The following is a 14,494-nucleotide window of genomic DNA, read 5'->3' as shown; positions in this document are numbered from 1 at the left end:
AGTTTTTTTAACATAACTTTTAAAAGCGTTGAATATTTGAATGTCTTTATGTTATTTGACAAGTTATTAAAAAGTAGGGGCCCTCTACATTTCGAGGAGAACGGAAAGTCAGTTTAGATTTGCACACGGATTTTCAAATGACCCTGCGTAGGTTAGAAGAATAGATTTCACACAGCAGCAAAATTATCTCCACAATTATGAATTTCTTTTTGAAGCAATAACCCCTACCACATCAACATTCGCAAAATAGACCTGAGTTAGCAAATTTTTAGAACTGATTTTATTTGCATAAGTTTGCAGTTTTGATATTAGGTATTCATAATGTGTTTTCCATTTAAGATTTTTATCAATATCTAGTCGAAACAATTTTATATTGCCGCTAAAAAGGATTCTTTCGTTGTTTTAATTATTTTACCCTTATCAAACCACTTCTACATTTAATATTAAAGTGCTCAGGGGCAAAAATCATATGATTGATTCGTTGATTTCCAATCCATGTCTATGTTCAATCAATGAAATTTTTATTCGTCACAAATGAAGTTTTTTTTGTTTATTTTATTTTTATCCAAATTTACGATCCAAAAACAAAACTCCTATGTTCCCGATGACTCCCCGCCCCTTCTGAACCGCGCGGATAATGAATTATTGTTACGTACGTCGCGGGAGTTATAAACAAAACCGCAGATTAAAAAAATGCGCAACAAAAACAGACAGAAAGCGATATTTTTGGAAACGGCTCGTACTTGACCCCGTTAAACGAATAAATTGTGTATGTTACGCATATCTAGTGCGCAACCCGAAATGGCGGACGAAATTTGTGAAATACGACGCTAAAAAATGGTGGAATAGCTTATTAGGAGGTTTTTTTATTTATTCGACAATTCCGTTTAGGTTGCGGCCCATTAAACTTGACATTTTTCTCGCAACGCAACCTTGCACGATTTTCCATCGTTGGTGGAAAAAAAAATGGCGCCCGTAGAACTAGCAGAACAACAAAGGATCACAGATTTTTTAAAGCGTTCAACAGGCTTGCATGGTACTTGAAAAATCTCTTTATAACGAAGGGTAACAAAACCAAAAAATCCAAAATAGAAATTTTATACTTAAAATGACATCCTGTCCCGATCTTTCTATGCTAGGTTTACCGGCCCCACTTAATTACCTTATACTTACTTTACCTGCTTAACCCCGACTAATACTAATATTACATGAGTACAGGGTTAACATAAATTGGCCTTCGAAGACGTCATGATTAGAGAAAAACGGAACGTGATTAACGGACCGTTGCTTTCGAGAGAAAAACATCTTATGAATATGATGAAGCAATTTGTGAGCGCTTTAAAACTAGATTTAAATTGTTTTGAGGACTTGTTATGAGATAACACGAATAAATTATGAGATGGTGTCATATATACCAAATAAGACAATATGTCCACATCCACCAATGAAAGGGACTGAATTTAACGCTTGCTGTTCATTTGGTTAGTGTTCACGTAGTACAAAATTTTCGTGGTAATCATACAGCAGCAGCATAATAATATTCTCGGGAGTATAAAAGTTCAATACCTCCACCGCCACAGATTGCTTTCCAGAAAACTTAGCTGTAGTGAAGAACTGGGTCAAAGATTCCATCAGGACACTAAAACTATGGAAGATCGTATCAAGGAGGATGACTGCACTAGTAAACTCCGATCTAGAAAGTCGAATAAAAGAAAATTTTTATGTGATAACTGACTAATGTATGTAAATCTAGTTTTTGTAATAAATGCTTAAATCATGTGTTTTTGTTCTATTTTAACTGGAAATATTAATATACAGCCTATCTTAAAAATCTGTAGGTTCTTTTAGATTCTGCAGACACAGCGGACACCAAAATGTCCATTGGCCTGTGCGATCGAGAAAAAAAGTTCAAACGAAACAATGCTAAGTAGTTCAATGTTTTTTTATTATTGTAGTGCTAGAATTGCAGTCGGTTGCTTGTTTTGTTAAAGATAGTGGCGTAAAGTTTACACAACACTATCCCGTATTTCGTTTTTATTGTATCGTTTGTTGATAGTAGGTCTGATAATTCCTTTTATAGCGACGCGGAGCGGTCAATCACTCCAAAAATACCAGATCACTTAAACCCAGAATAATAGCACTTCATTAGCACCGTATCGAAAAAAATTTACTCCAAAAAACTCAACAGCCATGCATAATGATATTTTAATCAATGGAGGTTGGCATAGGCAGGTATGGTCTGTTCATAGATATAAGAAAGTGACCAATTGCTTTTGAATGGCATTATCCAAGGGTGGTCATTAACATACAATGCAACAGGATTATTACCTAAAGTTTCGGAATTTAAACACAGATAAAATTGTGGTCCGTAATAGAAAATAATTTTAAACCTACCTGTGTTTGGTTTGGTATACTACTTGTGTTGAATCGTGTGCGAATTATGCAAAATATGTGCGAGTCTAGTATACCTCAGGAGATGCTCCCGCCCAAATGTAGGAAACACTATTCTATTGAGACTAATTGACTCTCATTGAACGTGGTGCCAGCAAGAAACGGCCACATTGACGAAAATTCCAACATCAACTGTATGGAAAATTGTGAATAATCCCATTTCAGCGAGGAAAAAAAGAAGCGATGCTGACATTTTCTAGAGTGCAGATGAAAGTGATCAAGATATAATACGGGGTAAAATTTACCAGTTATACGAGGAACAAAGCGTGCCTACATTAAATATCTTCATTAGGAGGCTTAAAAAAAATGAAACCGATGTTAAATGTGGCAGAACTACCTTATGAAAGTGTATTCAACACATCGGTCTTAGATTTAAAACAATTGACAAATGGAATCTTTTAGAATTCGAAAATGGCGACTGGAATATCTAGAAAAAATTAGGATTTACAGAGAACAACACACAGTAGACTAAAACCCTAGTAGCAACAGTAGTTGACTAAAACCCCTAACGTGGAACTTACCACTGTATCTCATTGAACATGTTTGGCACCAATTGAAATCTGCCATTCATCGTAACAATGGTTTCCCCGTGTTAACTCCAAGGTCCTCAAACTTAATAGAAACCGAAGTAGGTAGGTAGGTAGGTAGAACATAAGTAATTAAATATTGTTTTGTATCTTTCCTAACAAAACCCGAAATAATTAAATTCTAAGCAAAGTACGGACCTGTTCGGCCATATTTCATTCTAACAGCTTGCCCGGGTCTTTCTTTAATTCGTATCAGTTAGTCACTTTCTTATGTCTATGAAGAGACTTTAACGACAAAATCGATGATATTTGCAGCCTTTTCCAGTGGAATTGTTGGTGGGTTGTAAATAAAGTCGCTCGCCTTTCGCTTTCAAATGGCGCAACCGGTAGGATCATGGCAGCCCTAAGCCCTATTCTAGCAGTTATGTTGCGCAACAGCCGTTTTTTAGTGACACAGAAACCAACGAAAAGAGACGGTTTTTAGCCAACACAAAAGCGCTGACAAGATTTTTTGGTAATTTAGTAGTAGCAGTTATCAGTACAGGATCTTGATGTGTGGGGCCTTTGTTCTAAAAACGATGCGACAGAGACAAAACCCTACTAGGTCAACGAAACAAGAAGGAAAAAAACCGAAAACGTTTTTGAAATCCAGCGCGCGGCGAAGAACGCTGTTGACCTTGATGGTACATTTCAAGGACAATCTTTGTTCGTATCTCTCGCCACCGAGCAGGTACTAAAATCCGACGTCTGGAGGTATCGCGATCGTCACCGGGGACCCTCTCTCTAGTTTTTGTCTACCAATGAATGAACCAGAGACACCAGATATAGGCAGATAGAAGAAACGGGGGCCAGGGGCATGTGGTAAACTAGGACCATCGCGGCGATGATGTCGGGGGACACGTTTTTTTTTCTCTCCACGCTCGGGCCACGAAAGTGAACGTCTCAAGTGCACACACATCGGCCGTTAAAAATAGATACGAGCAACCGCTACGGGAGGGCACTGAACCTCGTCAGGCACCATATGCTCCTCGATTGCTTTGTCGGGCCCGCATCATCCGGACCTCCGAAAATCTACAGCGGGAGAACGAAAACAATGGCATCGTCGCAAAACAATAAAACACCACGCGACCCGCCGACGCGCAGAGAAATCACCACTTTCGAAATAGGTGAAAGCTGCGTGTGGTCGAAAATTGATTTCCCTTATTACCCAACAAGCGCGCCGCCTTAATTTCAAATTTTGCGATCAACTTACGGTTCATACGAGCAAAATTTCATCGTATCCCACTGATCGATCAACACTTCCTTTAATAGATGAAGCAACTGCACCACGTTTTTCCCCTCTTCCCGTCCGACTACCTCCTCACCACCGGACCGCATGGCTCTTCTTCCTCATGATTCGGGAACGACAACCGTGTGAGCAAAACGCACGAAAACGCAGATTCGTAAAAATGAGCGTGGAGGTTTGCGCGCGTCCACAGACACTACCTTCGAGAAGACCGGCGGCAGAGTAAAGTGTGTTCTAGACGGAACGAAGGACCATCGTCGCCTAACACCGCACCGTTCGAACGCGCACTGACAGTCGGGCGAGGAGGTCTGGCTGACTTGCTCGGTCGGGATTTCGATTGTGCTTGATACCCGCTTCTATCCGCGACGTTGCCGCTTGTCCGCAACAGATGTTCGGGACTTCGGTGCCTGCGACAGGACATTTCGGTCTTTTTTTTTAGGTAGCAGGCTTTTTTTTCGGGAGCTTGCGAAACATCTGTTCGGTTTTCGCGATTAGGTACGACGAACCAGGGGTGCGAGCCACCTCGACTTGCTTTTCGATGAGAGGGTGCACTTGCTCCAACTGCATTGATCTGCAGTTAGTCAGTAGCTAGTTTTGATAAGAAGAAGACTCCAATGAACAAGAAGGCAGACGCAAATTGCAGTTTGGATAGATGGTTCTAGATTAGTACTGCCAATTCTGTAAAACGTTCATTCTCTAGTAAGTCGACATCCTTGTGAAACGTTTGGTTAAATAGCGTTGCATTGCTCTTTGGTATTGAAATCGACACCAGTCTTCTTCCCTGTAAAACTGTAAAGTGTTTGATCTTCTGCTTCTCAATGGTCATTGTTCTTTGGCCTTGGCACCTCTGTAAAATATGTTTTCTCCCTTCAGTGCGGACATCCTTGCATTTTTTTTGGTGAGATGGCGTTTTCAATGCTATCGAAAATTTTGTTTTGTCTTCCCGTTCTTTTCTATCGAATTGGAAAAGGTGATCACAGCCGAATATGAGCACAGGTTGGACTTGAAGCTACACAAATCGACATGAATTTCTTCGCCAGTACTAAAACAATCGATCCGCGTCTTTTTGTTCAACAATTATGGAAAATTTTCTATTGAGGTCCCGAAAACAAAGAGAAAAAGAGAACATTGGCAACGGCGCGTTTGCTTAATTACCAAAATGCATTTGCTGCCTCCGTTGCCGCCCGCCCGAGAGGCACGTCCCTTAAAACCGTTCGACCGAGGTCTGAAAGCACCACATTCGGACAAAGAGATCGAACAACAAAGACGGATGGTTACAATGGAAGAAAGAACGGGGGGACCGGGGCCGGGTTGTTGTTCGCGAAATTTTCCCCATTTCTCGACTTTTTATGAAACGCCGGTAGTGACATTTTGCTCATTCGTTACTAGGAAATCGGATGCGATCTGACAACGCCGCGCCGAAGGAAGAGGCACGATACCCTCTTTAATGTTTAGGAAGCGGATCAGAACTTTCTTTCCAGCTCAATGTTAAGGCTCGACGGCCCGACAAAGAAGGACATATAGAGCCGAGTTGAAATTGCGGATCTCCTTTAAAACTATGTAACTTTTCGATGGGATGGATGGGAATGGAGCGGGAATAAAGGTCAAAAATCATACCGTGAGAAAATAAGCAAAACATTAACGAAGAGGAAAACATTCATACCTTTTAAGAAAAACATTACAAATCAACACTTCAATAATAATTGTCACTTGTCACACAGGACGATGGAAAAAAAAACTTCGTATGTCTTCAGCAATAATTTTTCTATTCATGGCTTCTATTATTCATTATCTATATCTATTAAACACAACATTGCCATATCCCAATACCAATTCCAAGATTAAAACTTCTAATTCACAACCGCGCTCGTCTTAATCGTTCCAAGAACTGGAAGCAACCACCAGCAACTCAGTATTCATTTACCATATACAAACTTTCCATATTGCAAACTTTCGATTTACTGATATTGGTTGGTTAACCTCATAGTCGTTTTTCTGAGGCAGTTCTCCTACAAGAGATCTGGTCAGGAGTTGTTTGGGCTCCACGGACATGCTACGCTAGGTAAGAAACCGTTTAATGTAATTACCCTCAGCCGACGGTAGACTTGCATATTAATCGGTATACGAGGGTTAGTCCGCGCAAAAGTACTTTATGTTACCGAAAACCGGTTTCAAAGTTGTTGTTAGTTCATGGGAATGGCCTTAAAAAGTCTAAAAGGGTTACGCGGCAAGGTACGTAATAATACCGCCGACGGACTGAACCCAAGATGGCCTATACATACCAGTCGCCGTTCAAACTTAGAAAATATCAAGGAATACCAACGTCGTGTGTCTACCTGATTCCAGGTACGAACCGCGTCTGTGCCTTTGCCCGTTACGCGTTAGATTGTTGTCTGCTTCGAAATGAATGTACGTGTTCTGTGAACACGAGGCGAAACACCATATGCGGTAAAAACTTTATTAAATAATCTATAATGTACGGACCATATGGTCGAAAATGTTGCTTGGCTCTAACGTATCGGTTATTAAAATTATTAATTAACGTGGGGGAAGCCGTTTCACTAAATCGGACTTAACGATAGGGCCTTTCAGGAAATTGCCGAAATTATTTCGGAGACGAAGGTAACTAATATATATTAAAGGCAAAAATACCAGCCCAATCCCGAAAGCAAGAAGTTTGAAAGGAAAAACAGAAAAAAAAACACATTTCCTCGTAACTTAATAACGTTAAAACGTTAAAATACAACACCCTATATTTTATTAAAATTCGTAGATTTTATTAAGTAAAAATTTATTATTTTCATTAATTTATTTCCACACACTGAACACAGTATATAAATATCAAAGGTAAAATTAGTCAAGATAAGTTTTGGAAACAAAAAATATATAATAAAAAACAAAAAAAAACACTTAAATATAAGTTCCGCAAACTAACAGTTTAAACGTATTAACGTAGTTTTAGGTATTCTATTAAACCTTACAATTAATTGAATTATATTACCATTAAATTCAGATAGGTAGTCGAAATGCTATGTTATAGTCAACAAAAAAGTTTCTAAACCAAAAAACAACAACAACAACTGGATCATATATTATGGAAGATATCCAAATTTGAGAATAGTATATTATGCAACATGTGTGGTAAACGGCACGAGTTGATTTGACACGAGCGGAGCGCAGCTTAGCGAGTTTTTAATAAGCGAGTGAGTTAAAAAGTTTACCGGACGTGTTGCATACTATACTTTTTCTACCACCGTTAGTTTTTGGTTACATTTTCGCAAAACAACACGAATACATTCATTGACATGACCGTCGGAATTGACAAACGTCAAAATTCAAAGCGTGGGAAATAACTTCAAAAACATCCGATTGCTCCCAAATCCGTGCGGTAAAATGCCGGAAATGTCCGAAGTGGCTCGAATTCGTGGGAAACGAAACTGACGTGGTAAAGTGACGCTTCCCGCACGCTAGATCGGTGGGTAATTAGGTATTTTACAGACGGGAGTAAAAAAAACCTTTTTTAGTGCTTAATTTTGAAGCCTATGGAGAATGCATGGAACATACATAATTTTTAATAGTAATTAAGAGAAAGCAAAAAGGAGATTTCGTAATAACCAAAGACTCTATAGGCACTTTATCTTGCCATTTCACAATTCGCCCAGCTAACTGAATTATATGAAATATCCCCAGCTCAAAGTTTGCCTTTCACGCAGCAGCACGAAAACCATTTCCGAGATGAACTGTCGTCAAAAACGCTACTACCCTCCTGGATGAGCCAGGTAAGGCAGATGGTTTAAATTACCTACCCGAAATCGAAAAAGGCCACCATAACGTTCACATAAAATGTCTTTTTTTATTGTCAATTCACGAAGGAAGTTCTAACAATCGCCAACATTGACGTGGCTCAACATAAAATAACGCAATCATGAAAAACAAGTAACCATTATAGTTTTTCTGATGAAATTTTTCTGCAAAGTCGCATGAGAATTGCCACATCAGATAGTAATTTTTGTAACAAGAATAAATTGATATTACATTTAAGCACTAAAAATTTCTATTCCAAAATTCTTAATGATTTATTTTTTCGTTTCTATTTGGTAGGATATTTTGGTTTTAACATATTGTCAGCTATTTTATAATTTAAAGAACCTTCATGGGGTGTCTGCGGGTGGTCAGCTGAAGCTCTGAATCTGTTTTTTAGCATAGCTTTTACCATAGTTAACTCCCACTAAACAGATTTTTTTTTTATCCAAAATACAATTAGGAATATAGAATATCATAAAAAAAAAAACACGTAAATGACATTCTTTATGTTGTGTTGGAATTGTTGTTTATTATTAATTATTTATTTGTTTATTTTTAGTTACTTATTGCATGGATTTTTGTCATATTATATAGGAATAGGAATACGGTCATTTGTTTTCACTTCATAATTTTTGTGGGTCAAACCTTTAATCGTGATTTAAAGTCGTTTTTCTTGATTGATATGAAAAACGTCTAAAAACACGATATTTGAAAACATTTGGTAATTTGTCAAAGTTAAAATATAAAAAAAAACATTCAAAATAACATTTTAATTTTTAGTTTCTGCAGTCGTAAAAATGGGATCGAAACTGTTTCAAACTCTTTGTAAAGAGTATTTTTCAAAACTTATTGTATATAGATGCATAACAACAAAAAAACAAATATATTTTAGGAATTTCATGTTTTGTCTACAGGGTGTCCCAATTCTAAACCACTACTCTTCACATTGTAATTAAAAATTCACTCCGTATTTTTGGGAATTTCTAGATAATTTACAAAATCAAAGTTAATTTTATAAAAAACACAAACGCACTTTTATTCCATTCAACCAATCCTGTATCTTTCGGTTTAAAAGTTATTTACTCAGTGAAAAAATGGACAACTATGTAAACTATTTTTCAATTTTTTCAACTCAAATTTCGTTGATACGTCCAAAACGAACTGAGTTAACAACAGATAAAATTTTATTTATATTTTATCGACGCTATCACTCATGAACGTACAGTAAATGAAAGGTGGGGGGGGGGGGCTTCGAGAATTCATTCGTTGAACGCTAATGATACCGCTTAAAATGCAAACATTTTTTTAAAAACCCGACATTGTTAGCTATCGTGCATATACAACACAATGACCATCGCACTCTAACAATTAAGATCTCGAATGTAGATTGGCCCAAGTCCCTATACCGAAACGTTAAAAATTAAGCATTATTCAGACGCATGGGTCCATTCCAACTTTTTCCGAGTGGGTTTTGGTTGGTTAAGTAAGTCCCTTATCTATCCGCCATCTTCGCTAATAGCGGCCGAACAGATGCTACAGTAAAATATTTACAAATGTATCACTTTGTATATCTTAAATATCGCTAAAATATTCAATTATTCTAATATTGATATTTTGAAAACTAGGATAACAATAAAATTTAATAAAATCTTTTAATATGTTAATACCGTCTCATCCAAAACCTGATATAACTCCCAATAAAGATCATTTTTTTTTAAATCCAACTCGTAGATTCCTGAGTTTGATTATACGAAAAAACGTCGATTAAAATGATTGAAAAAAAAGCGATTTCCAAGGGGATTCTGCAAAATAAAATTTTATTTTTTGAATTAATTGAATTTATTTATTACTCATAATTTTTGGCCTCGACGATATTAGATGTTAAAATTTATTTTTGTGGAACTAGTCTCGTGCATTTTTCAGTTTGTGTCAACTTAATACATGAATATGCGCCTTATCATTTTTCTAAAAGCAATGGAAACAAGATGATTTATTCACTAGGCGGTATTTAAAAGCATTTTCCTGTATTTAATATAATATAAAAATGATTTTTTTAATATTTCCATTACGTTTTAGTTAAATTGAAATATTACGCGGGTAATATTAGACTTTTTTAATATAGAAAAAAAAACTTGTAACAGCGCTAAGAACTTTTATTTTACAACTAACCAAAACTAAAAATGAGAGGTGAAAAGTGCCCCACTACCAGTGGTTAATATTTTCTTAAAAAATAACTCCCTTAACCATTTTTTTTTCTGCCCGATTGAAAATTTTTCTCTTTAACTCTTAAACAAAAAATAACAGACCTCGCGTTCCCAAATTCCTTGACGATTTCGATCATTTTCACAGTCATTCTCGTTAAAACAATAAACCGATGATATAATCCTGTACATCGTAAAACAAACACAGAAGCAGCGAAGGTATTAATTTGCAACTTATATTACCCATTGTTAATACGATTTTTATCCGATCTCGCCATTTAATGTTTCCTTTTCAATTAGATAGATATTTATACAACAATGTTAACCGCGATTCGATTCGAAGTGGGTCATTGCTAATGCCTATCTAGCACTGTCTGTCGCCCCTTGAAGCAACCAACTATCCTCAGACCTAATGACATCATAACCTAGGAGGCGACCGGGCAAACCCGTGACGTTTAAGCGGTCACCATGTAGATCACATTCTATACGCGGGGTCTCACGTCTTAAGGTCGGAAACTCTTCAATTGATAAAACTAAGTATGGAACCAGTTTCATCAACTAACTAGTTTACCATTCATAATTTTTAAAGCGTTAAGCGTTTTTGCATATCGTCAGGCGTATTATCAATGACTTCCTCGGGTCCCCTTTGGATATAATAACATTTCTCAAACCCTGTAATCAAAATTAATCTCGAGCGGGAAGCGACTCGAGCACGGTTTAGATGCCCAATTTCGAAGTTGTCTGAAGTTTGAAGCCCCGCGTCCCAAGAACTCGAAACTAACTTCCAAACTTTGGGGGGGGGGGGGGGGGGGGTTGTATGTAAACTGTCGGAAATTTATCTTTTCACGACGTCAGATCAATATAAGATTTACGTCGGCGAGTTCCCTCCTTCCGCCATTTCCTCCTTAGAAACGTCGATTTTTCGTTTTGCTGCACAAATAGGAGGGATCAGTTTGATCAAAACGATCGATCGCCAATAAAATTGAAATGCTTAGGTATCATCACCCAAAACTCGACCTCAAAATCGTGTCCAAAAATCGAGAATTTGGTTGCAGAAGAAGAACGTATAAGAACCAAAATAACCTAAACCTAGAGCCACTGGTCCAAGACAAGCGTTGAATTATATTGCGAGAAGACTTGGAGTTTTCAGTATCAATTTCAGGAAAATAGTTCTACCGAATCATGAAACGAAACCGTATTATTATACAATCAGTCGCAACGTGCATGGTTCTGATTTAAACCTATGAAATTATATAACTTAATAGAATTCGCTTTCATACACAACGCTTTAAATGTAACGTTTACCCTAAAACATACAATTTTGCAACAGTTGTATACATAAAAGTCGAATATATATATACATTTAGTAACCGCTATAGCGGTAAATTCAACCCCACCCTATAATGCAATTGTAAAATTATTGAATGACTAATAAAAACATATTATATCTATCTGCGGTGGTAAGGTTCGACCTATAATTTTCGATATTTTTGTGAAAGTATTTGCAACTGGTTCAACTAGACACACATAGTGACATTTCATGCTGTCTATACGGACACATTCTCTTTACGAATTTTTCGATTCGACCAAAATTAGTATATGTGTCTGTTGCACAAGTTTTGCGTACGTAATTTCGAGGTTAGAAAATGCTCAAAACCGATAAATGTCGACATTTTAATGCATGCGTCGTGTAGACAAACTATTATTTTTATATGTAATGGTCGCAATTACCAAATCGGTTTTTCTTTCAAGAAAAATTTAATTTTTTGTTTTTTTGCTAGGGCACATAACTTTTTTGCTGCATAACTTATAAGTTTCGCATTCCAAAGCACAATAATCCAAGTGAACTGTCACGTTTTCGGCTGATAAGGCTATTACTAGTGCCTTCAAAAATTATGGAAAAAATAATGCATGAACAGCTTAACGAATCTTTCTTGCAGTTGGAAGTTATCCCTTCAATACAGTCTGGATTTCGTGCAATGTCATAGAAGCAGCTACCGCCTTCTTAAAATTAAGCGATGATAGTTTTAACAGTAGCGATGAAGCAAAGGAAACCTGCCTTATACTTCTACGTACAACAAGGCATTAGATATCTTGAATCACGAGGTTCTTTGCGCTAAACGCCAATACTTCGGTGTTAGCAAGTTATAGCAATTTATCTCATCCAAAGCTATTTAAGTGAACGAAGTCAGACAGTATCCTCATGAGACTCATTTTCATAATTTTCTAATATTGCACGGGGGGGTTCTGCAGGGAAGTATATTGAGTCCCCTGTCTAATGTAATATTTATCGTTTAAGTTTGAAAAGGTTGGCCAACAGCCAAATTAATTCTGATTAGCGAGTGGTTTCAAAATTTTTCTTGTGCTCATGCCCTTCTCATAAATGAAACGAAAACTAACTTATTATTGGTTTTAAGGTTGTCGTAAATAATGAAAACATTAATATTACCGATTCTTGCAAGAATTTGAGTATGTCTTTTAATAGAATTCTTCGATTCGAATTGCACCTGTCTTACTTTAGCGAAGTTATGGGAAACTAAGAACTCTCTATACATTCAAAGATAGTTTAAATACAGACATCAAACTAGGGTTATACGCCTCTCTTATTCTTTCCCTTTTATCTTACTGTAATGTAGTAAACTCGCCTGCCTTCTTTAACGAACATCAGATAATACTACAGAGGCTGCAAAACAAATGTACACTACATACAAGTCCTTTGAAAGTATTTTAGTGGTGTTAAGAAAAAGTCTACGGCCTTATCACATTTCCAATTCTCACTCTTCTACAAAGTAAACAATTTTGCGAAGAATTACTTTTTCTAAACAAAACATTTGACAAAATGTTGAAAGCAGTATAGCGGAAATTTACAATACAATACAGAAACATTACATCAATGTACTAGTTAACGGGGTAATAATAACTAAAGCGTTCATGAGCAGGACTATGATCATCATTCTGGATTATGAAATGTTTGAACACTTTCCAAGCGATCTCTGTAGACCCTGTACTATGAACTCCAAACTACGTTACCAAACGGAAGCTAACCAAAAACAAAAAAGTTAAATAAGCAAACAATAACCTTAATATTGGTAAACTCTGCACATTTTCTAGCAATATTCAATAACCTCACTGCATCTGAGCAAACTAAATCAATATTCCCGTCAAACGTTAGTTTGGAATCGATAATAATCCCAGGTCCCTGATGTAGTCTACTTTTGGTAAAATATTAATTTTGAAATCAAAATTTCTTACTGTGTATTTCATTTCTTGTTAACGAAATAGTTTGGCATTTATTTATGTTCAAAAATAGATTATTCTGAGTACAAAAGATCGTGAATTTTTAAAACTTCTATATAAATTTTGAATATAAAAAAGTAGTTAAAAACGTCCGGAAAATTCCTGAAAGCACACGAAAGCTTGTTTTTATAATAACTTATAAGCAGAAAAGCACTACTTCCATTGTTTCTAATGCAAGAAACTGCATGCAGTGAAAAGGGTAATGAAAAAATATGAAGAACCTAATTTAGAAAAAAAATGCAAAAAGTTATCTCGGTTTTATTTTTGCTCGCATATTTTAAAAATTGGAAAAAATATATACGGACCGTTTGCTTTTCTTACGCCAACATGAACTATTTTTTTTATTTTATTTATAGATAGTCTTTTATTGCCACTTTATTTTTTTTTCAATTTGTTACATGTAAAAGAATTTTGTGCGAATCAACAAACTAATCAATGTGTCATTGAAAATGGACTTCTTAATCAAGGAAAGCAGGACTTAATGAAACTACTACGCAAAAATTATAAAATTTTTGGGATTACATGAACTGGGTAGCAATTTAAACTGCTTTTCCTAAAATAATAATAATAATAATAATAACAATAATAATAATAATAAATTTTACTTTCACTTCAGTTACTTAAAGAATCAAAACTATAATTCGAGTGTTATTCTTCGCTAAGTCTTTATGTAAAAATAGACCCCAAACGTTTTCGCCCCTTTCTCTCCTTTTTTTTTGCATTGCGTTGGCCACTCGTCTCGACTAACCAAAACCGGCGTATGCTGTGCATTTGGCGCAACACGGTTGACGCAATTAAAAAGCACCAAATCGGACCGCAATACTCTACGCGATATTACAAAGTGCCTGCGATTTCAATATTGGGCCAAGGTACCCGGCTAAGGTTAAAACCAACATGGCGGTCGGAGCGCCGCTCTCGGTTATTGTGAA

The 14,494-nt window shown here is 36.5% G+C and overlaps 1 protein-coding gene across 3 annotated transcripts in view; it reads right to left on the bottom strand.

The window, feature by feature from the left end:
* Nucleotides 1–14,494, bottom strand: part of LOC132699627 (protein gustavus) — a 105,364-nt gene that overhangs the window by 22,592 nt on the left and 68,278 nt on the right. Inside the window, exon 1 of one of the 3 annotated variants that reach the window (XM_060666449.1) lies at nt 4,231–4,561. The exons of the other annotated variants lie outside the window; for them this stretch is intronic. Coding sequence (XP_060522432.1) covers nt 4,231–4,355 — 125 coding nt within the window. The 5' untranslated portion in view covers nt 4,356–4,561. Of the gene's footprint in view, nt 1–4,230; nt 4,562–14,494 lie in introns of those variants that run through there. 3 annotated transcript variants of the gene reach the window in all.

The sequence above is a fragment of the Cylas formicarius genome, unplaced genomic scaffold (genome assembly GCF_029955315.1).
Source record: "Cylas formicarius isolate icCylForm1 unplaced genomic scaffold, icCylForm1.1 PGA_scaffold_3__17_contigs__length_32017465, whole genome shotgun sequence".
NCBI classification, from domain to species: Eukaryota; Metazoa; Arthropoda; class Insecta; order Coleoptera; family Brentidae; genus Cylas; species Cylas formicarius.
Note: the sequence above shows the minus strand (reverse complement) of the source record. Positions and strands in the feature narration are given on the sequence as shown.